A 25,000-nucleotide genomic window follows, 5' to 3' on the forward strand; every position below is an offset into this window, starting at 1 on the left:
TGCGGAGAGAGCAGTTGTAGCGCTGCAAGTTCAAACTTGACGAGCATAATAAGAGATGCGGTTTACAGTAATACCACTTATTACACAGCATTTCGCCACATAAATAATTATGGAGATAAGAGATCTTGATTTCAGATTAAACTGTTTTAAAATCCTACCTGTTTGTATCTTAATCCAACTGTGTACAAAACAATAGTCAAAATGGCCGAAGCTGCATTTGTATGAAACAAGAGAGAGCGAGTCCACGATACTGGATGGCATAATTAAATAATATAGAGCCGTGTAATAATAGTTAGTTAATAGGAAAAATTGGACCTTAAACCAAAGTGTGACCATAATTTGTTCATGCCTCACAGGCACATTTATCAGATTAGAGCTGGGCGATAGTAATATAGTTATTTTTGTCAATTATATAAACTAAAATACAACAATAAAAAAATTTTTTTTTTACATTTGTTATATAGGAGTGTTGTTATCAGTAACAAACTAAAACTCAAATATTTTAGTACATTTAAATAATCTGAAATAAAATACAAATATTAGTTGAAAAACTTAAACTAAATGAAAATTAGAAATATTGCCTTTGGTAATAAACTGGAATAAGTTTAAGTTTAAGCACTAAAATGATTAACTGGAAATAAAAACTAAAACTAAAACTTACATAATTTTTGCCGGAATAGCAATATAAAAAAATCTAATAAAATGACAAAATCACTCAATGAACTTACTAAAAAATTAAACTGAAATTAATGTTAATAAAAAGAAAGATATAATAGCTAATTCAAAATATTAATAAAACTAAAATAACATTTCTATATATTAATCGCTTGATGTGAGTGTACTATATTTATCTGGGTAAAGTTGGATATGCTTACAGTAGTTGTATAATCTGTTATTAATTCATTATCTGGTTATATAGAGAATTATGAAACCTGTGAGGGTGTGATCATTTATAACAGTTTGATGTAGTGCAGCAGCTCGTCCAGCTATACTTTGGTGAAAGATTATGACATTTTTGTGCACAATAAGACATTTATCATATTAAATTTGAGTCGTAAATGATGTTTTTTTTCTTCTCCCAACAGTCCCGGTGACCACCGTTCCCGACAGCGCGAAGGCCGGCATCATTGACAGCCGGCTGGACCAGATCTATTCAGACCTGCTGAAGTTAGAGAAAGACATGCAGAACCGGATGAGATCTCCTTTAGATCGCGCCGCTCCCGTAGGAGACCTGTCCGCCAGAATCAGAGACCACGAGGTGAGAAGGGTCCAAACGCAGCTTTTATTAGGGGTCATCCACAATCATAATCCATATGACAGGCAAGGATCAAAACCACAGGGTAGACAATCCAAACAATAACAGAGTCCAAGATACAGGCAAACAGGAAAATCCAGGAAACCAGGTAGAAGGTCAGAACCAAAGCATACAAGACTTCGCAATGAGTGCGTGAAAACACAAACGAGTTAATCACACACTGGGGGAAGTAATGAGACCATAATGAGTCCAGGCAATGGGTTATGGGAAGTGTAGTTAATGGCCTAAAAGCAAATGAGAAGTATCCATCTAGTGGAAATAAAGGGCACTCCAGATGGTGGATGTAACAGAAACAAATGTAAATCTCTCAATGTGGATACAACATTTAGTATAAAACATTGACAATCATTTGGTTTGATCGCTCTAGAGTTTTGTCGTGACTCTGAAGAATCTGGAGGCAGAGAAATCATCAGCTCAGAGGGACATCCAGCCCCTGATATCCCAGAAACCCCTGGGGCCCACCACGTCCTCACTGCCTCTGAAACTGAGCAAAGTCAACAACAAGATCGAAGACATAACCGCCCTCTCTGATCTCTACACTAAGAAGTAAGAAAAAATGCCTCTTGCAGTAAATCACAGAAATTGACACAGCATGGTATTACATGGGATCATTTCCTCAGGGCCACATCTTCCATGTTCCTGGAGAAGCAGATCAAGAAGGTGGACGGCGTGTTGACCGCACTGGAGGATCAGCTGGCTGAAGACATCGGCCTGTTGGACAAACCCAACGCCATCCGCATCCACTCCAGTGAGCTGCAGGTACACACTCTTACACACACACCTTGCTTTCAAAAAAACATTCAAAACTGGATGACAAACATTTGAATGGTAGTGCATTATGCGATACACTCAGTCTTCTGATACCTCACAATAGATTTGGGTGATAAAAAGACCAAATTAGAAATTTAAGTAATTTTTAACTCATTTTTTAAACCGCCAGCGGGTTTTTTTTTTTTTAGTTGCCAGCAACCGCCAGCATTTTGATCATTTTCACAAAATTTTCATAGCCCCAAGAATATTTTGTTGTACGATTATCAGAATATGCAATACATCAAAAGACAGAACAGCCCATCTGCATTTAAACATAACACACTTTTATTCTAGCTTCATGTTTCCTTTTATCAACACATGAATGTGGGTAAGTTTCATAAAAAAGCAACATTTTGAGCAAAAAACTGCTTTTGAAAAAAGACTACATCCAGATCGGATACAGAATGATGATCAAAACACAGATGTATTAGACTGAGTCCATGTTTTATATGCTGATAATCATATGATTACAAATTAGATTGCTTGTTTCTGTGTCGTCTTCTCCTGTATTTTGATCAGGAGATTCTGTACTCTTTCAAAAGATGTGTAATAGCGCCCCCTACCGTATAACAGTGAAAACACCGAAAGCCGGAAAATTCAGTCAATGGCGGGGAAATACTAAACTAAATATTAAACATATTCCTTTTTAGATGTAGGGTCTGTTTACACCACACCGTTTTCAACTAAAAACGTAAAACTGTTTGTGCATTTTGGCCGTCCGCAAATTAGTTTGGATATGGTACAACTTTCTAAACAATCCTTCATTCAAAACATTGTAATGATGTTCCTGCATGTCTGTAATTGTTTTTTCCTTAGAAAATGAGTAAAGACGTTTCCTCCAAGAAAGACGACATTCAGCAGCTGAACCGTGAGTTGGAAGTCACAGAGCAGACGTGCAGTTCCCTGCAGAAAGGCTTTCAGGAGTTCTGCCCTGATATACGCCACCAAGAGACCAAGGTCAAGCGCTTGAGGAATCGCTACTCCAACATCAACAGCCAGCTGCAGCAGAGGTCATATTCTTTTATATTGTGTACTGTTTGTTTATTGTTTACTTGGGGCAAGTACAATGCTTCAGATTTGTGAACTGTATTCGCAAACGTTTTACTTCACAGGGCTACTCTGTTGCAAGAGGCCGTCAATAAGAACCAGGAATTTCACAGCGCCGTCCAATCTCTCAGTGCTTTCCTCATCAATATGCCCAACAACAAGGTTTGGCCTGGTGAAAGTGTGTCACAAGTCTACGCCAAGCAAAGCTCTCAAATGGTCAGTGTTAAGTTTTATTGCCACAAGTTTTAAAATTGTATATATATATTTTTTAATAATTTGAAATATTAAATATATATTGCATTTGTAAATATTTTAAATGATAATTAATTTGAACTTTTTTTTCTTATTAGTATTAAAGGTAGGGTAGGTAGGATTTTTATAAAAAACTTTTTTTCAAATTTGTTTAAACTGTCTTTATATACCAATACATAATTAAAATGTAAGTGCTCTGAAAAAGAGAGTTTAAAAATCGAGTGACTGTAGACCTTTTAATCTGCAATAAACACAGCTCATTATTTCCATTCGGGACGAAACAATTGATTGGTTTGGGCGACTGTCACTCACTCTCGCAACCATGGCTACCACCACTGTTGCTACAAGATCTGCCCATATGCGCGCGCACCCGTTTGATTTGAGGAGTGCAAGAGAGGCGCAGAACCTACGAAGAGTAAAATTATGGCAGAGAAAGAGCATTCAAAATTCAAAGCACCTGCATATGCAGTCAGCGAAGGCAAACAAGGCAAAAACTACTTCCTCGGACCCTGGTTGCCCGCACTCTTGAACGACCTCCTCAGCTTCGCCCTCGACCTGGACCTGTCCTCGAACCGACGATGCGGTAGCCTACTTGTCTCCGGAGTGTAACGTTAGTCCTCATCAGAGTCAACAATGTTTTCATCATGGAAACTCTTACATGCAAAACACTGTATATGTTATGAATCTTACACGAAATTCACCTTCATCACAGTGTAACTGATGGTAATGGAACAACGTGTATCAATGCAACCTGTTTTTAGCTTTGCCTTATAAATATAGCTCGTTACCTATAGCCTAAATATAGATCGTTACCGAATCAAACAAAATATATTTTAAACTTTACCAGTATCGATATGCTAGCTTGATAGTGAGTACTAAAAGCCATCTTATTTGTTTATATTTATAGTGATAAAGTTAGGTATTTTATTACATGTGATTCTGACATGATGCCACTGCATGCACTGCGCTCCTTCCTCTCCACTCGTCTCAGGTAAATAAATGCGTCTTCCAGCCTATTTTTTACAGTCTATGCTTCCAACTGAGCCTGAGCGTTTGGCGTCGCGCGTTCATGTGTTTTGGGGGCGTGGCTTTGGAAGGAGCCCAGAAGGGAGGGGGTGGGAGTGAATGGAAATAATTAGCTGTGTTTACAACAGTTCGTGAGAGGTCTACAGACACTCGATTTTTATACTCTCTTTTTCAGAGTACTTACATTTTAATTATGTATTGGTATATAAAGACAGTTTAAACAAATTTGGAATGTTTTTTTTTTAGAAAAATCCTACCTACCCTGCCTTTAATAGTAGTAGTTTCTTAAATATTTATCTTAAATTATTAATATTTATTATTATTATTATTTTGATATATCTTAAATGTGATCTCATGTACTGTAATTTTTTTGATGTGGAAAAAATGCAGATAACTATAATTTAGTTTTTAGTAGGTTGACTCTTTATTTTTGCAATTCCGTTTAGTGACACTAGTGGTGCCGAAATGACATGCATCACCTTTAAATATCTCAGATACATTGGATTTGGGGAATTTTGTGTAATACCTACTCTGTAAATTTGTTTTTGATTGCAGAGAGCAGTTGAAGACATCAAGAGAAAGCAGGATGATGTAAACCGGATTGTCAAACTTTCTGGTGATCTACAGAGTCTTCTTAACGTGAGTTGGCCGTTTTGAACATGATCACTGTGCATTTCAAATGTCAGTTGCATTAATGCAAATAGTCTATTGTTTCTGTGTCTCCAGGAGTATGATATGAATCTTAATAAATACCGCAGTGCATTGGGAAAACCAGAAATAAATTTTCAAAGTCGTGATTACCTTACCCTGGCTGAAGCTGTGGAAAAGAAGGTAGGCTGCTTTGCCATAATGACCAGGATATACTTATTGTTTACGTACATTTCCAAATATCTGTATAACTGATTACTTCTTAGGAAAGGGATGTTGTGAACCTTTACTCTGAAGTGTCAGCGCAGAATAATCAACTCCTGAATCAAGTGATCTTGGCCAAGGACCTCATCAACAAGGTACAGATGCTTCAACATTCATTGGAATAAAAAAGTGAATGCTTCTTACAATATTTGCAGTCTGAATGATGACCTAAATTTCTTGGGTGTAAAGCTACCGCGAACGTCTTTATTTAATCTGAATGAATCTTTATCTTTATCCCATGAACAGAATGAAGAAATTGTAAGCCATGTGGTAGTAAAGCAGCAACTGCAGTTTCAAAGTCAGCAGAGAAGCATGGACGAATTTGACGGCCTGAAGCAAGAGCTTACTGATGAGATATCTCGCCGCGCTCATGCTGAGAATGATCTAGCGACCTACAGGAAACGGATGATGTCCCTAAAGAGTCGGAGAGGTGTGGAGCGAGTGGAAGAAAGAGAAACTGTGCATTACTACCGTGATCCGAAGCTGGAGGCCGACTTGGAAATGCTGAAGAGGAGGATAACCGAAGAGATCAATAAACGATCCGAAATGCGTACAGAAATTGAGATTGTCAACAAAAAAATTGTCACTCGTGAACACGAGGTTATCGAAGTGAAGCCCAGGCTGGTGACAAAGGTGTTTACAGAAATTGAGCGCGATCCCAAACTGGATGTGGATATGGCGAGGATCAGGGAGCTCATACTCAAACTAAGGGAGGAAATTCGAGTGCACGAGAGTGAAACAGTTCAAATGAGAACAGAAGTTACTGTACTGGAGTGCAAGATGCCTGTGATAAAAGAGAGAAAGATCCTGAAAGAGGTTGTGAAGCTGGAAAAGGACCCGGAAATGCTGAAAACTGTGATTAACTTGAAGAACGAGATCTCGGATGAAGCTATCAGATGCAAGAACCTGAATGATCAAATATTCCAATTTAGGAGTCAGATCAATAACCTGGAGAGGATTATTCCCACCATACAACCAAAAATTATCATCAAGGAGGTGAAGAAGGTGGAGCAGGATCCCGATCTCCTACAAGAGTCCAAGACCCTCCGTGTAAGCCTGGAAGAACTGATCCGAGAAAACAGTATTTTGATGAAAGAGTTCTCCAGCCTTCAGCTCCGCTTCAGCCAAGTGGAGACCATCAGACAAAAGGTAGAGTTTAATGAGATCATCCATGAGATCTACAGAATCGACCCTGAGACGGAGGTGGAACTGAGACGTCTGAGAAATGAGCTTCTCGAAATAAGCAGACGCCGTACTAGCATTGAGAATGAGATAAACGTGATCATGGTGGATCTGAGGACTCTGCGTGCCGAAAAGCCCAAGATCGAACTGAAGGAGGTCACTCGAGAGGTGGTGAAAGAAGAGAGGAGCCCTGAGATCGTCAAAGAACTTAAGAGGTTGAATGAGCAACTTACCATTTTGCGGACGAACTTTGACACAACTATGAGTCGGGTGACTCGTCTGCGGAAGGACAGAGATGAGTGGAAGACTGAAAGATCAAAGGTGGAGACCAAAGTGGTGACCAAAGAATTTATCAAGTATGAAAACGACCCTCTTCTGGAGAAGGAAGCTGAACGTCTCAGGAGGGAAGTACGTGACGAAATTCAGCGGCGCCGAACAGTGGAGGAGCATGTGTTTGACCTTCAAAACAAGTACATTGTGATGGAGAGACAGAAACCAGAGGAAAGGGTCGTGGTCCAAGAAATTGTGCGCCTCCAGACAGATCCCAGTCAGATTCTGGCTCACGAGAGGTTAGTCAAGACTTTGGAAGAGACTGTCAAGACTCGTCGACAGCTGGAACTGGAGGTGCAGCAATTGAGATCTTTAGTCCTGGAACTGGAGAAAAAACTGGAACTTGTGGATCGACAGAAGAAGATCCTGGTAGAGACAGAGCTGAGACAAATCAAGGCTAGAATCTATGAACTTGAAACTTGTCCAACGCCTGTTGAGGAAAAGATTGTTATTGAGGAGGTTTTGAAAGTTGAGAGAGACCCTATAATTGACAAACGAATCATTGAGTTTCGTACTCACATGGACAACGAGGGTGCTAGCATTTCCCATCTGGAGAGAGATATTCGAAACCTCAAAATCAGGATAGAGTCCCTGACCAAAGAGAAATCTGTTGAGAGGATCATCCATAAAGAGATAATCAGGGTTGAGAAGGACCCAACGGTGGAGGCAGAGAGAGAAAGCCTTAGAGCCCAAGTTGCCCAGGTAAAGAATACTAGGGCCCTCAGAGACGAAGAACTTCTGCGGCTCAACAACAAAATAACTCGAATTCAGACAACCAGAACAAATTTCTCTCAAGAAGAAATCACCTTGATTGCTTACAGGGATAAAATCAAGAAAGAGCAAAATGAACTTCTCCAGGAGTTGAGAAGACTGGAGTCTCAAAAGCAGGAGATCACCATAACTTTCCAGCAGCAATCCAAAATCTTGAGTGAGAGGAACCAAGTCAGCAGGCAAAAAAGCATCAAGATGGAGTCTGATATCCAGCGCCTGGAGAGAGAAATCCTGGAGGTGAAAGAGCAAATCAACCAGCGGGAAAGTACTATCATAGAGATCCAGAAAGAAGCAAAGGCATCGCAACTTTCAGAGACAAACACCAGGGAGACCAACGTCTCCACCAAAATCACCATTCTGGACCCAGACACTGGCAAAGATATGTCACCCTATGATGCCTACGTCGAGGGTCTGATTGATCGCAATCAGTATATCCACCTCCAAGAGCTCGAGTGTAGTTGGGAGGAAATCACAACCACCGGTCCTGAAGGTGAGACGATGCTTCTGCAAGATCGTAAAAGTGGAAAGCAGTACTCCGTCCAGACGGCCCTGCAAAATGGCAGACTGACCCAGTATGACCTTCAGCGCTACAGAGAGAGCAAAATGTCCATTTCAGAGTTTGCTCTTTTGGTTGCAGGGGAGAAGAAATCTGCATCCTTCCCTGCAACACAAACACAAATAAAAACTAATCAGACACTCCCTCCATCAAGCCCCAGCTACAACTCCTCCACTCTGACCCGCCGCTTGTCTTCCAGCACCAGCAGCTTGAACTCGTACTCTCAGTTGAACACCAGTGGGGATGAACTCTACCCGATTTCTGGCATTCTTGACCTCACCACAGACAGCCGCATGTCTGTTCGAAGTGCCCTAACACGCAAACTGATTGATCTAGACACAGCGATGAGACTTCTGGAAGCTCAGGCTGCCACTGGAGGTATTGTGGACCTGAACAAGAAGGACAAGATCTCCATTCACAAGGCGGCAGAGCGTGGATTGATCGATTCCAGCCATCTTAGTAAACTCCTCAGTGCTCAGAAGGCCTTTACTGGTTTTGAAGACCCTGTGTCCAAAGAGCGTATGTCAGTGGGAGAAGCCGGTCGCCAGGGATGGATCTCTAATGACAGCGCCACGTGGTTTATGGAGGCGCAGCTGCTTACCGGCGGACTGGTAGACCCGAAACGAGCAGGTCGGATCGCCCTGCAGAATGCCGTTGACGCAAAATTGATCGACACATCCATGGTCAAGCGACTTCAGGATGATTCGGCCTCTGTGAAGAATGTGATCGACCCCATCAAGAAGGAAAAGATCACGTATAAGGAGGCCATGGCTCGATGCAAGAGGGACCACAGCACAGGGCTGCTCCTGCTCCCAGCTGCCTCCAATGACACCATAGACGCAGCCACCTATTCCAGCTACAAGTTCTCCAAATAATAATGCCACAACACACAACAATGATAACAGATTTAAGTGCTGTATAGCAAGGGACTTTTGATTCTAGGGGTTTTTCAATACCCATATATATAAGATAAATAATCTCTGGAGACTTTTATGCCATGCTGAGGTGTTTTTCCTGTCTTTGTTTTTAACATGTTTTTTCAGTTACTTTTTTATTTTCTGATTCATCTTGATGAATGGGCGGAATTGCTTTTTGGACTTCATATACAATAAAAGATACTATTTCATATACCTAAAGCAACTGTCTCTGGAATGTCTATGTATTTCTAACTAGGAAATGTGAATATCTACAGTAAAAATCGCATAGATAGAGATAAGTCTCGTTTACTTGATGTCGACCCTCTACAGTGGAGTTTGTGAACCCCTGGGGGTTTGCGAGAGAACTGCAGGGGGTTTGTGAGTTTAAGCTTAATTAAATAATTATAAAATAATAATAAAAAATAAAATCAGAATACAAAACTTGCAAAAAAAAAGGTGATGTAGTTAAACTGCATGTCATGCATCAGAGAACCATGAAAATTAAAATGTTGTTAAATTATTAAAATATTACCTTAAAGTAAATATTTTAGGTCAAAGGGTTTCGGCTGACAAAAAAGTTTGGGAATTGAAGAGCTAAACACAATTTTGCTTTAAAAAAGGCCTAAACATTAAATATTTTCAACCAAGAAAATGCCAAGAAGCATTAATTTCCATTCCACTCTAATATTAATAATCTATATAATTTTCAGTATTTTTACCGATTCACATTTATGAACTTAGAGATAAGGACAACACATATACACGTATAAATGCACACACATAAATATGTTTACCATCTGAAGTTTTGTTAATATTGTGTATCTTTATTTTTTCATACAAATGTATGACTTGGAAAAATATATTACTTATATTTATATATATATCTCAAGTATACAGAGAATGTAATTTTAATATCACAGTAACAGTTGCAATCATATGCACATTTCCGATTCGCAAACAAATCAAAGCACTTTTATTCCCAATGTTTCTGCTCTCCACAGAATCCCTTCTGGTCACATATTGTGCAAAAACCGAATGTCTCAAAACAAACAAACAAAAATGATCATCCATACACAAATCAACTACACGTTAGCAAATTTCACACTAACACAAGATCATCTATACTGAATCTGTCCATTAGCCTGCATCTGGCTGGTCCGTACAAGGTTGTTACAAAATGTTCATATTGATTCTTTGCACTACAACTCAATATAATTTATGCAAATACTTGCACTTCTAACACCCAGAACATCACTACCAGATGAATATTTTATTAAACTCAATTTCACAATAAAGTGAACACAGGGGTGATTTTAAGCCCAAGCTTTGGTTATGAGTGGATGTTTATTTAACTTTTAAACCTTCAACTAACGACATCACCCAGGAAGTGACATCATCCTGGAGAAACAGCAGCACAAACATTAGTAAGTGTTATCATTGTATTTAGTGTATTCTGTGATGGTATTAGTTGGTTAGTCTCTCTCTAAATGTTTCATCTTGTTCGCTAAAATTACATAAATCAGTTCAAATAATATCAAATGAAAACGACCTTCAAGATGACGTCCTCACGTAAGCGAATGAGCAATGGCTAACTTTATCTCGCTATGAACATCCTGTTGATTTTCTTGTTGGTTTGTAAATAAAATTGTAATGTAACAATGATAGATGTGTCTTTTAACTTATAGAAGCAAATCAAATTTGTCAAACATTGTTATTTTTTGGTCAGGTTTCATTATTGAAAGGACATTGAGCGACTGGCTAAAACGCTACAATTTCAACAGTAGCCTACAATATATTTAGTATGGATTTAGTATGTCGTTGATGTAAAATGCAATGATAAAGTGTGACAAACAAAAGTTCCCATTATTCTCTGTTTTAGCACAAGAGCAATAAAATACACAGATCAACCACCAGTTACACACTTAATATGCATGATTTGTGCTTCATTTTGTTGCATTATATCACTAAAAACCTTCCTGTATTTGTCAATCAGAGAAAAAGAAATTCCCCAATGCATCCATTTCATTCTGACCAAAATCACATGAAAGCCACAAGTGTCATTATGATTTAGATTCATTTTAAGTGGGATGTAATTTCCCAGAGGATCTTAAGGCGGCACATTAAAATGCTTTATTAAATAATAAAAAACTTAAACCATTTGCTTTATCATAGAAAAATAAAGACGAACAGCGATATCATATGTTCAACGTTGGCACTTCTGAAAATCAAGATTGGTGCATCACAGCAGCATAAACTCCAGCATTATACAGATGCTCGCGCATCAGAGGCCGGGAATCTCACCAGGCCTCACCCCAAAAACAGAAGAAATTATTACAAGTTTATTATTAGATTTCAAAATTAATAAATAAATGTTAATTACTCCGCTGTAAAAAAATACAATACGAATTAGCAGTTAAATGGTCAGAAAATAATGTCACAATTTAAAAAATCTTAATAGTTGTCTTCATTTTCCTAAAGCAAAATATAATTTCTTATTTCTTTATTTTAATGTTTTTGGAAGAAATTTGACCTGGACAAGTTTTCAGATGCACAAGCATCAGAGATGAATCTCATTAAATCTGTTCAGCTGATATTTTAGCTCATATTTTTAGATTTGAAGTGGATATTTTGTATTGTGTAGTTTTGTCATAAAAATATGTTGTTTACAATCCTAAACTAACATGAAAACGAAATAATGCAAAGAAAAAAAAAATCATCTTCAGATTTTTGGGTTGTAATGCAACTTGGACATGTTGTTTACAGATGCTTATATTTCACCCTAAAAAGAAAGGGACAAATAATAGATTCTGCATAAAGAAGAAGTGGATAATTAGAAGTGGATTTTCTGCATTAAATTAAATAAAAAATCTGGGGTTTAATATGTTGAACGGGCATGAAAATGTGACAATGTAAAAACAGTAAATTTTCTTAATGCAAAACAATTTTGTTAGATTTTTGGGTTGTAATGTGACCTGGTCATGTTTTCAGATGCTCATATTTCACCCTAAATATGAAATGAAATTATGTTTTCACATAAAGAAGATGAAGCTTATATTTTTTAGATCATATGCAGTTTACACAGTGTTTTTGTTTTGCACAAAAAAAGGGGTTTAATTTAATTAACTTCCATCTACACAATGTAAAAACAGTCCATTTTCTTAATGGAAAACATAATTTTGTTTGATTTTTGGGGTGAAATGTGACCTGGCCATGTTTTTTGTGAGATTCCCTCAGTTACAATTCAAAACAAACAACCAGGTGAAGTTCAAGTTTAGCAGTCGGGATTGTGCTTTAATAACAGCGCTGGAGTTCAGAGGTCACGAGGAGATGAGTCGGGCCACCCCCCTGTGCACCTGTGCCTGAACGGGCCCGTACTCGACGCGCTCCCCGTCCACCGTCATCACGCCGGCCGGGCTCAGCGGCTCCAGCCTCAGCGCTCGCGCCCGCCGGTACACCAGGTGAGGGCAGCCGAGGTCCAGGTGCGTCCCGCTCTGCATGGCCCGGAAGAGTCTCAGCAGGGCGGCCCGGGAGATCCCCGCCGTCACGTAGAACAGATGCATCGTCCCGTCATCGGAGCGAGCGTCAGGAGCCGCCGTCAGATCCTCGCTCAGGTGCGACTGGAACATGGCGAGCACCAGCACGAACTCGCGCTCCTCCACGAGGGTCCAGTCCTGCGGGACGGGCTGGTCGAGCGGGACCAGTAGGTGGTCGTGAAGCTTGTTTTCGTCGGAGTGTGTTTCCGGCTGGTTTTCGGCGGGAAGGAAGGCTAGTTTTCCCTGATAGACCCGTAGGGATGCCAGGCGCACCAGCGTTCCCAGGAGGAAGCGCAGATCTCCGATCTGCCGAAACTGCTCGCTCTCGATGTCCACGTCGGCCACGAAGCCCCAGGCCAGCGAGAGGAAGGAGAAGAGGCGCGCGCCGGAGGACAGGCGGATGGAGATCAGGTCGAGCGCTGAGGTCTGGCCTTTACACAGCTGGAAGCCACAGCTGGTCAGCAGATCTTCACCACACACCGGAGACGCACTACAGACACAATATTAATATTCAATCAGTCATAAGCCCTATTCCGATGGGAAATTTCAGTAAAACCAGCAGAAGTTAGAGGGGTAACTCGATTTAAGGGGTAACTCCTGTCGTCATGTGTGTATTACATTGCTTCCTGATATCACATGTGCAAACACCTATATTTATATATATAAAACAATTATGTCCCGCTGAACGATGTATTAATTTGGATTGGATTGTGTTGGTAATAGGCACTTATCTAACGCTTAAAGATGTTTCGTGCCTCTAACAAGTGCTTTCGATCTTCTTTCTGATCTGAATGGTGTGTGGAAAACACTTGAGTTTTGCCACAGACTTGTCCCAGCGTCTAGAACGCAACTGAATGCTTTTTCAAGTGTCTCCATACTTAAAAAAACGCGGAAAAATACTTATAAACAGGAAATGACAAAATATTTACGTACATATTTACAACAGGTGTATTCGCACGGGATTAGTATCACATGAGGTCATTTTTCTGGACCTTTTTACTGAAGGTAAAAGTCGGCGTAATCTTTACTGACATTGTCCCTTATAATTACTGAGATGGCACATTCGGATGGGAATAAAATCACTGAGAAGCTCTGGTAATTATTACTTTACCCCACCTCTCCATGTTAAACTAGTCCCGTTCGGATAGGGCTTGCAAAACCTGTAACACTATAATCAGAGGTCAGTGATGTTTACTGGATAGAAATTATGCTCCAGGACCAGAAAATAAAACATGCATACTTTCACAAACGATGCGATAAAACACTGACAGCCAATCAGAATCCATTCTAATTCAAGGGCTCGCGCATTTAAAATGGCAGACGACATTGTGGAGAAGTTAATCACCGAGGTCCAGAAAAATCCTCCACTGTTTGGTCAGGCCCCTTTCAAGAAAGTGGATATGGAAAACAATCGTTCTCTGAATAAACAGTGAAAAGATTTACCTCAGGTATCCAGTGCTCGTTTTGACAACATTGTCTTGCTTCCTTTGAAGTTGCAGTGTTTTTATTCCTCTATATTGACTATGTCAGTTAAATTCACTGTTAGATTATTAGCTCAATTACACGCTTCACTCAAAACACAGCATGCTGAGGTCATCTACTGGTTAAAGCAGTGTAAATGCAACAACAGCAAAAACAATGACGTTGTACACGCTTTGAAACCGTAGCGCGCAAACTTAGAATAACAGACAGCTATCGTTCGTTGGTGTTGACGCAAATATAGTTATCGTTATAGTTATCGTTATAGTCATCTTTATAGTTATCATTCGTTGGTGTGGACGCTAATATAGTTATCGTTATAGTTATCGTTCTTGGTGTGAACGGCCATTAACTCCGCCTACTGACGCCTGGTTGGGCCAGACAAAACATTTCTTACCAATATGTTATTTACACTAAGTAAAAATAGCCATATATAGCCATTCTTTGCAATAATTGTAAATAGAAGTTAGACGCTATATATTTATACATAGTGGCAGATACTGTTTGCACCTCAGTGTTGTTTTACATTAAATGGCATGCAATAATAACATAGAGTGCAAATTATTGATGTACTATTATTGATGTACTATTAAAATAACTTTACAGTTTTCATTTTAGTTTCAGTTTTAATAATTATGTTATGTGCTTTTCACCTTAAATATTTCAAGTTAGCTTTCACTTAATTGTAAGTACCTTTTTAAGTTTAATTCATCTTATATTTATATTTCAGCTTTATTTCGATTATCAAAAACAGTTTTTTTAAATAGTTAACTATAACAGTCGATCACAGCACAACTTTTAACAATAAAATCAATAATTATTAAATGAATTATCATTTTTGTTGATGACATAATGTTTTAGCTTCTTCATCAAGCCAAAAACTGGGCCATAATGCAAAGCACATTTAATATAAAACAAACAGGCGATTGGCGGGACGATATCCGTCATGTTCTTTATGCACAGTCCCCAATAGATGGCGCTTGTGCTTCGATAATAAAAGTCAAGCAGCTAAACAACAAAACTGCGCGCGAGTGGACAGATTGATTATTGAGAGGTGAATCAATCATTTCGCGTGTGAATCGTGTCCTGGTGAATGTCTGCGGTCTGACTGATCTTCATGAATAGAAATGACTCTATTATAGTGAGTTTAGAGTCAGCGTTTGTCTCCAGAGCGAGTATTTAACCTATCACCTGCTTTATTCTCCGGGATCCAGCAAACATCAGCTCTGACTGGATGTAACAGTTAAGTCATAATCATTATTGCTTTCGTTCGTTTCCCCTCTCTCAGCAGAACTGAACTTTTATTCTTTTGTTGAAAGAGATGATGAGTTTAAACCCTTAGAGATCCAGCTCTCTCTCATTGAAACACGGAAATGACTGGAATAATGACTCGTCTCTGTAATGAAGTGCTTGCGTTGCAAACTTTAAATTGAACAGCAGAACATCCTCCATCTGAACGAGCACAGCTCAGGGTGACTATAATGGCGATTACTAATCCAAATAAAGCTCTGCATGAACACTGCACCTTATGGTGCGTAGGCTACAAGTCATCTCGTAAAGATCGTATTTACGAGCTGAAAGCACATGAACGCCACCACAATGTCGTAAATACGAGTGGGAAGCTCGGGATTGTCTCTATAAGCCCCGATCTTTACGAGTTGTCAGATAGAAACATCGGAATACCACACTTAAAGGTATTTAGCAGTGATCGTCAGGCTTTTTGCCTGCACAGAATATGATGGCATTATAATATAACAATGAAATAATGACAAGCATTTCAGTGGCTTCGTAAATTAATAAAAAACATTAAAAAAGCAAAGCACACCTGATGCACATTTCTTTGTTCTTCATTTTCTAGAACTAGAATTTAAGAACCTTGCTGTATTTTTGAGTAATTAAGAGAAAGTAAACCGTCATCTTACTCTGACGAATGCGACTTGAACACTCTTGCCGTCGTAAAGACGACATCCCACCTTGTTGTACGAACTTCCCAGGAGGACTTGAACGCACCATTAGATCACAATCTGATATCTGTTCACAGTCTAACAGCTGAATGTTCTCAGAATGTTCTGTCAAGGTTCTCTCAAAGATTCGAACAAACGCTATTCCAGTAACATTAATAGAACGTTCGTTTAAAGTTATCAGGGCTGAGTTTACTAAAAGCATCGTAAGCCTAAGTTGATCGTAGAACAATAGCCACTAATGGTCTATAAAATCAACTTGCTTCCCAGCGGGCACCTTGACGTCAATTTAACATCAATATGACATCAACATTGATGTCAAAATGACGTCACGAAATAGGTCAAAAATGAAAGTCATATTGACGTCAGAGTGTCGATGTCAATTTGATGTCAAGATTTTGACCTCTGCTGATGTCATTTTGCCAAACAAAAAGGTGAAATGCATGACCGTACACTTATTACCAGCTTCACTTAAAACTAACCAGATTTACTTTATTTAATTTCCGGTTTAATGAAATCATATTTTGTATTTTAAAGTCACCATGATGGTGGTTAGCGTTTGCTTTAGTTGTGCTCTTGACCCTTGACTCTTTAATATAAACTTTTCTCTGGCTGCTCTTACTGTGCGTTTATAAAGCACATGTGTTGTAGCTAAAACAGCCATGAGAAAATGAGATCAGATGATGATGATGATGATGATGATGATGATGATATCATCATGTAAATGCCTGAATCTCTGATCTTATTCAGTGTTTAATGTTTTGATAGGACTTAATATTTTATTTAATATTGTTTAATTCATAATAGAAGTCATTAGATTCTTCAGCATGCCTACAGTTTTGTCAAACAATATACTTGTTTTTCTTTTTAACTATTTAGTGCACAAAACCCTTTAGTCTGTGGCAGAACTTAGACACACACAGACATCAAGAAACAGCATATGAATCTCAACAATCAAACAAAATAACCAGATAATCAGATCAACTCCAGCTGCATAATTTATTAAAGCCGCAATGCATGCTGGGAGATAAGGGTGAGTTTTGATTGGTGGTACCCAGCATGCACTGCAGCATGAAGCATTTCATTGATTGTCACCATTGTTGAGAGTCATACACTGATTCTTGATGGCTAAGTAATAATGTAGAGGAAAAAGTTTAATGGACTAAATGTCTTTAAAATCATTAATATTATTTGATAAACAACATTGCTCTCATACTGTCAAATTAAATGGCTTCTATTATAAACCTTTAAAAACACAAGTCCTATATAATCAAAGCATTAGACTCTGAATTAGATCAAGGCTTCAGGCCACAACATGATGATATCATCATCAATGAACAGCCAACATCACCTGATCTCACGGCTTTTATAGCTACAACAATTGTGCATTAAAAACACAATTATAGCAATCAGAGAAAATTTTATATTACAAAGTCATGGGTCAAGAGCACAACTAAAGCAAACGCTAACCACCATCATGGTGACTTTAAAATACAAAAATATTTATGATTATGATTTCATTACCCCCGAAAGTTAAATACAGTAAATCTGGTTAGTTTTAAGTGAAGCTGGTAATAAGTGTACGGTCATGCATTTCACATTTTTGTTTGGCAAAATGGCATCAGCAGAGGTCAAAATCTTGACATCAAATTGACATCGATACTTTGACGTCAATATGACTTTCATTTTTGACCTATTTTTTGACGTCATTTTGACATCAAGGTGCCCGCTGGGTTATGATGCTTTTTGGGAAACGCAGCCCTGGTCTTTAATTATGTTTTAATACCTTTCGGAAAAAAAACTTTATTTTTACATCGTTCATGGAACATTTGTTTCTGAAACGTTTTAGTTGGACGTTTAGTTGTCTAAACCTTTTTAAATGTTACTACATCATATGCTAGCTAGTACTTGTTTCAGAATGTACAGAGAAAAAACACTTTTAAAACATTTAAGTACTGGACTTTTTGAACATTGAAGAAGAAACAGCAAACCACAACCATCCAATCAATTCCCCACGGACAAAATCAAGCCCCGCCCTACATTTGTTCTTGTCCGAGAAGCCGCTTCACTCGGATATACATCACAATAGGGAAGAAAATACCAGCAAAACTTCTGTTTCATGCCGACATTAATATATAAATATTCTTCAACATTAAAATCTAATTCAATCTAATCAAATGATTCAAAATGTAATTATTAAATATAGGCTCGTTTTCAATAATTTTACCCTTGTTGCCATCTAAAGCTCACATACATCTTTATTCTATAAGCCCTATGTTTTTATATATTTATATTCTATATATTTTTTATTTTATATATTATATGTAATCTATAAACATGCAATCTATAATAATTGAATAACACTGTTACATGGAATCTTTAGCAAATCTCAAAATGAATATGCATTTTTTCATATTGTAAATTATAATGCTGCATTTTAAATGTCTGGTTTATGTTTTATTTATACACATTGGTATAGAATTTTAACATCAACCATAACTTGTCTGCATTTAATAGATTTCAGATTGAATACAAAAGCTGAATGTGGTTGGTCCCTTCACATGTCAAACAGAGGGTTTGTGGGCGGGTCTTGGCTGAATGAATGAATCTGATTGGCTCTGAATGCTCACCGCGTGTAGTGATGGACAGAAGCAGCCAGTGCATTTCCCGAACCTCCAGGCAGGATTCCCAGAGGAGTCTGGATGGCCTTTTCCCAATCCTGCCTCTCCATTAGACCGTTCACCACCTAAAACACACACACACACATACACACACACATGAGCTGGACGGCACACACACACACACACACACACACACAAGCGTTCCTCACGCACCTCAAACAGCAGCCCGTCTCCAGACAGAATCACTAAAGCGTCCCACTGCGTCAGGTCGGCGTTCCTCACCAGATCTCGAGCGTGATTCGGGCGCTCTGTATGGATCATACATCACATTTCAATCCCACGAGTCAGTTAATATACTTCAGTTAATGCACTTCATGAGCAGATTCTCTCTGCTACATTAAACACGTCTACTAGACCTGATGCTCCAGCAGAGAGAGATCTGATAACATGCTTCACAAAGCGGTCTTATCTACTATCATTGAGATACGGGTAGAGCTTTTATTCATATTTTGAATTTTAATTTTAGTTTAAGTTTTAGTATTTATTAATTGTGTGTTTTTGCTATTTTTATTAAAAAATCTTTCATAGAAAATATATATTTTAAATGGTTTTAGTTGGACTATAATAACCATCTCAACAGTAATACCACGGTACTCTTTGATGTAAACACTACTGTATACTGTTATGGTTTATATACATTATATATATTTCGAAAATAACACTTTTATTGCATTAAAATGATCAAAGTTGGCAGTAAAAACATTTATAATGTTTCAACAGATTTCTGTTTCAAATAAACGCTGTTCTTTTGAACTTTCAGTTCAACGAAGAATCCTGACAAATACATTTATCATGGTTTCCACAAAAATATTAATCAGCACAACTGTTTTCAACACTGATAATAAATACTATATTTATTAACATATATTCATAGAAAACAGCTATTTTTAATTATATTAATATTTCACAATATTAATGTTTTACAGTATTTTTGATCAAATAAATGCAGCCTTGGTGAGCAGAAGAGACTTCTTTCAAAAGCAGAAATACCTTATTGGCTCCAATGATACATGTGTTTTTTACTAAACCTGCCATTGTACATTTTGAATATCATTGGCTCTTATGGCAACTTGCTTGTGATGTTCCTCATTTGTAAGTTGATTTGGATTTAAGCATCTGTTAAATTAAAAAATGTAAATGATACAGTCATATATACAGTAGCAATTGATTTATGAGCTCAAGAAAAATGCATGAAACTCCTCTAAAAGTATCACAGTTCAAGTAAGTCAGAAGCTTTAATCTTGTGAGTGTGTGTGTAACAGCAATGATGGAGTGTGTGAATAACAGCACTGATGGAGTGTGTGTGTGTGAGAGAGAGAGAAAGAGAGAGAGTGTATGTGTGTGTGTGTGTGTGTGTGTCAGGCAGAAGTCAAGATTCATAATGACTGATTCAGCAGAAATGCCTAAAGCTGAGAGACTGCAGTGTACACACACACACACACACACACACACACACACACACACACACACACACACACACACACACACACACACACTCTCTCATTGGCTTCAGTGTGGATGTGGTGTATTGTGTTAATTGAGGGAGACACTTCACAGCATAGTGACCCATGTTACTGATCACACACGCGCGCGTTTACGTTCAAACGGCAAATATCTGCTTCATTCCCTCTTAAATATAAAGCTTCCAAAAGGGTGTCTTCACAGTGATGTAAAGAATGTATGTATGAATGATGTAAAAGAACCATGTTTTCTAAAGAATGTAATCTAAAGTATCTTTCCAATTCACCTTTGCAGGGAGTTTGATTGACAGACGATCTGACCAATCATAATCCACCGAATCCGCCATTTTTGTCCGTCAAAGCAGTCAGGAGAGGAGAGTTAGTAGATTAACATTGGAGGATTTGAACTTGAAAAACCGTGTGTACTGACGTCTTTAAAACAACTTAAAAAAACATTCCTTCTTGTGTTCATTCATGTTTATTTGATGCTATAAATGAACTAGAAGGAAGAGATGGTTGGTTCACGAGCAGCTTTAACTGAGGCTCTACAGCGATCTGTCAGACACATTAAAGAGCCATAAAACAGTATTTATTGTTTAAATTTCTTTAAAAAATGACCAAATTTGAAAGTTGAGACTTTGTTTCATATCAAAAGTAACCTGGTCTGTCCTGTCTGTCAGCGCGTTGTCAGTGTCCTCTCTGCTCCGCGATGTATTTTTCACTGCGTGAGAGGTGAGAACATGTGGCGTGAGAGAGGCGTGGCTTGTCGGACATAGCAACAGTAACTAAAGGGGGGGGGTCTTTGCGAACAGTCAATTAAGAATCTTTAGTGGAATGGAAAGATTCTGTGGATGTTAAAGATTCTTCATGGAACCATCGATGCCAATAAAGAACCTTCATTATATCTCTATATATGCTGGAGCACAAAGGGCACAGAGAGAGTAAATCATGCACAACTAACACACAAACACACACTGGACATTTGACTGATGGGTGTATAAATAGATCCATCAACATCAGCATCAACACACACACGATCAGTCGCAGCATCACTCAAACAGCTCTCTCTCTCTCTCTCTCTCTCTCTCTCAGAGATAACTCTGAGTTCACAGTTTGACAGTGAAGCTCTTCATCTCTTGTCATTTCTGTGTTGAGTGTTTTTCACTCATATGTGATTAATAGTGTGTTTTATGTATAAGGCAACAAACTCTTTATAGTGATAGAGACTCTAAAGATGGAGCCCCCAAACAGATCAACCGCTGTCATGGTGGAGCCACAGTGTGAGGAGAAGGTTTTAACTTGAAAAGCACATCTGGTTTGATACCGACATCGACAGAACCAGAAGTTTGAGACAGTTCACCCTAAAACGATCATTCCCTAATCATTTACTCAAATCGTTGAGTAAAAAAAAAGCAAGTCATACTGTGTGGAACATCATGAGGATGAGTTGAAACTCCCTGCTGGCTGCAGATCATCTAATGCCATTTATCTACAAGAATGAATCAGTCTCTGAGAAATCTTCTCACACTCGTGTGTGTGTGTGTGACATACCTGTTATGACAAGTGTGTGTGGTATATCTGCCTCAGTGAGCATCCGCTGAACGTGGCCGTTATAGAGAGCCATCGCTTGGCCCCGCCCACTCTGAGGATTGACCAATACCATCACGCCACACGGGCGGCGGACCTCAGACAACAACACACCTGAGAGAGAGAGAGAGAGAGAGAGAGATGTAAAGAGTCTGACAAACACATTTACATGCAGAATAAAAAATTAAATCACTGATCTGTTCTGCACTTAATGCAGAAATCACTCCTGAACTCACAGTGGAATTTTTTTATTAAATTAAATTAGATTGTTAAATTAAATTTTAAATAAAAACAAATTAATTTTAAATCAAATTCGAATATGAAGTAAAACAAAAATGTTTTATAAAGTAAAACAAACTCGATTATAAAGTAGAAATAAAATAAAACAATCATACAATAAATCGAAAAATACAATAATATTAATTCTAAAATAAGTAAATAAAAATAAATGTAAATAACAAATGTGGTGCCAAAAGTGTAACCTGTTTAGTGTTCGCTATTTTAATGAAAACATATAATGAAATATTGGGGACCAGACAGATATTAAAGGTTCTAGTAAATGACTGAACTGTGTGTGTGTGTGTATGTGTGAGAGAGAGAATTTGTGTGTGTACAGAATTAAACATGTTTAACTGCACTTAAACTGTCTTGAGTTCGAGATAAATATCCCACATATTATTATTTTTTTTACCATATTGAGTTCCCAAGGAAAAAATTGATGGTATAAATAAATGTAAAAACGCTAATTTGATGTATTTTTAAATTATTTCATTTTATTTACATTTTCCTTTTCTTTTCACGCATTACAGTGATTCCTCTATCAGATTGTCCAGCTGACTAATTTCCTCTTCCTCTCGGTCTGGTTGTTTTGACATCCGCAGGTTATAATTGGCTGTTGAGAACATGATTTTAACTGTGTGTGACACACACCGTGAGAGTAAAGCGCCTCAGGCAAGATCACACGCCAACAGAGTCAGATAAACACTCACTAAACACACACACACACAGATTCAGGATTGTATTGATCATTCCTCTGAGTCTGACAGCTTGTGTGTTACAGCAGGATCGCTCTGGGTTTCTCCTAGGACATTATTACCCAGCCGGTTCAGCTTGTCGGACCTGTTTCCCCGGGAGCGGTTTAGATGCGGGACATTGTGAATATGTTATTATTTTTAATAATATTTTATTATTCTCGGCTGTGTCTGAAATCACCCCTTATATCCTAAATAGGGCACCATTTGAGGGAACAGCCATTTATAGTGGTGTCCGAAACCATAGTGGACGTTACCAAGTGCACTCATTCAATCCCACAATGCACCGCAATAATGAGCGTATGTACGATGTTCAACAGCTAGAGAATACCCATAATGCATAATAACGTCCATGGGCGTCGGAAGAAAAAAAAAAGTGGGTGGGTCCTCCCCCAGAAAAATGTTACTGGAGTAAATACCATTTCATGTAGGCTATTCTGGTGCCTTTTAATTAAAACAAGTAAACTAAACTCCACTTCACGTCAGGCGGTTCTTTGCCTCCAAGTCGTGCATTAAATGCACAGCTATCCGTGGATTATCCCGCTAATACCCGCGTCTGACCAGAAGATGGCGCCTACAACTGAATCATCCATTCATTTTCCAAACCGCTGGTCCAATGTGGGTGCAGCGTAATATCGTACAGGTGTAAATTAATTTTTACTTGATTTATTCAATTTGGTTAATTAGGGTTATTGATAGTTTCCATAACAGAGTTTGAGATAAAAAAAAAAAAAGATCTTACCACTAGAGCTGCCAGTTTGCTAAGTTTGAAATGATTATTAAACAGCACAAACTATGCAAAAGCGGCAGCACTCAGTGTCTGAATTCACTCACTCGTTTCCATGCACTCCTTCAGGTGAACTGTATTAGTGGAGTAATGCAGGGAATAGGGAGTGATTTCGAACACTTCAGTGAATCCTGACAGGTTCGACGACATCAGGGTGAGATAGAGCTATTTCAAGAGGAAGAAACACAGCGAGACGACAAACCCTCAGAAAGAAAGAGCTTAACTGCCACAAAAGGGTTGAGTGTCTCAAACAAGTTGTGGTTCTTTAGTTTCACTGGAGCACAAATGATTCATGATCAGGTGTGGTTGCCGCTCATCTATCCGGTTAAAGGAATATGTGAGGCATTTCCTTTCATTTTGAGATGATTTATTCATACTAACACTGCCTTGATTACTTGAATGCAGGGATCACTCCTGAACTCACAGTGAAAAAAAAAAAATTGAATTAAATTATAAATAAAAACAAATTAATTTTAAATCAAATCAATTATAAATCATATAAAAAATATATAAAAATAAACCATAGCAGATAATAAAAAATAAAATAAACAATTATAAAATAAACAGAAAAATGTAATAATATTATTTATAAAATAAGTAAATAATAAATTTAACCATAGCAAACATTAAATAAAATAAAAATAAAATACAATGAAATCATAGCAACCTATGCAATAATAAAATAAAATGTAACAATAAAACGAAACAAAATAAATAAAACACAATAGAACACAATACATTAAACCTGCACTTCCTTTCATTTTGAGCTGATTTATTCATTCTAGCGCTGCCTCTGCAATTCATCCAAACTCAGCTGAATGAATCAGTGACAATAAATCAATAACATAAAATAAACCATTCATTTCTTACATTTTATTTAATAGAACTTAATTTGTTAATGGAACGTTCTTTGATTCTAATGTTATTCTTGACAACTGTGAGAGAGAAGAAAAGACTTGATTTGAAGAAAATGATTTAAAAATAAATAAAAATAAAGTTTGAGTGCTGTCAAATCGATTAATCGCACATAAAAGTTTGTTTATGTAATATATGTGTATATATATAATTATATATAGATTCAAATGTTTATGTTAGATGCGATTAATCGATTTGACAGCACTAAAATAAAATAATTAATATATATATAAATACAATAAAATATTATATTGCATATTGTTATTGCCAATAATAACAATAATACATTTAATTATCTTAAAAAACAGACTTTCTATCAAGACGATAAGATCCTGAAAGTCTTCTGTTTTGGAGGATTTTGCCACATTTACGGGGGTTTAAAACACTCTTCTTCACACTACTGTGGTTAAATCCCTACAACGCCTGACTTGTTACATTAGTAAACGAT

At 37.9% G+C, this 25,000-nt stretch overlaps 2 protein-coding genes across 2 annotated transcripts in view; one reads left to right on the forward strand and one right to left on the reverse strand.

The window, feature by feature from the left end:
- Positions 1–9,335, forward strand: part of evplb (envoplakin b) — a 24,992-nt gene extending 15,657 nt beyond the window's left edge. Inside the window, exons 14-22 of the mRNA XM_084087020.1 lie at positions 1,086–1,258; positions 1,683–1,861; positions 1,936–2,074; positions 2,942–3,135; positions 3,238–3,388; positions 5,006–5,089; positions 5,177–5,281; positions 5,365–5,457; positions 5,609–9,335. Of these exons, the coding sequence (XP_083943146.1) occupies positions 1,086–1,258; positions 1,683–1,861; positions 1,936–2,074; positions 2,942–3,135; positions 3,238–3,388; positions 5,006–5,089; positions 5,177–5,281; positions 5,365–5,457; positions 5,609–9,076 (4,586 nt within the window). The 3' untranslated portion in view covers positions 9,077–9,335. The remainder of the gene's footprint in view (positions 1–1,085; positions 1,259–1,682; positions 1,862–1,935; positions 2,075–2,941; positions 3,136–3,237; positions 3,389–5,005; positions 5,090–5,176; positions 5,282–5,364; positions 5,458–5,608) is intronic.
- A 2,299-nt stretch (positions 9,336–11,634) lies between these two features.
- The window catches only part of sphk1 (sphingosine kinase 1), a 26,718-nt gene continuing 13,352 nt past the window's right edge, over positions 11,635–25,000 (reverse strand). The window contains exons 2-5 of the mRNA XM_084087031.1: positions 21,784–21,933; positions 18,926–19,020; positions 18,722–18,837; positions 11,635–13,141 (exon numbers count right to left, since the gene is read on the reverse strand). Of these exons, the coding sequence (XP_083943157.1) occupies positions 12,436–13,141; positions 18,722–18,837; positions 18,926–19,020; positions 21,784–21,933 (1,067 nt within the window). The 3' untranslated portion in view covers positions 11,635–12,435. The remainder of the gene's footprint in view (positions 13,142–18,721; positions 18,838–18,925; positions 19,021–21,783; positions 21,934–25,000) is intronic.

Source organism: Abramis brama (assembly GCF_963993115.1).
Source record: "Abramis brama genome assembly, chromosome: 1".
Taxonomy (NCBI): Eukaryota; Metazoa; Chordata; class Actinopteri; order Cypriniformes; family Leuciscidae; genus Abramis; species Abramis brama.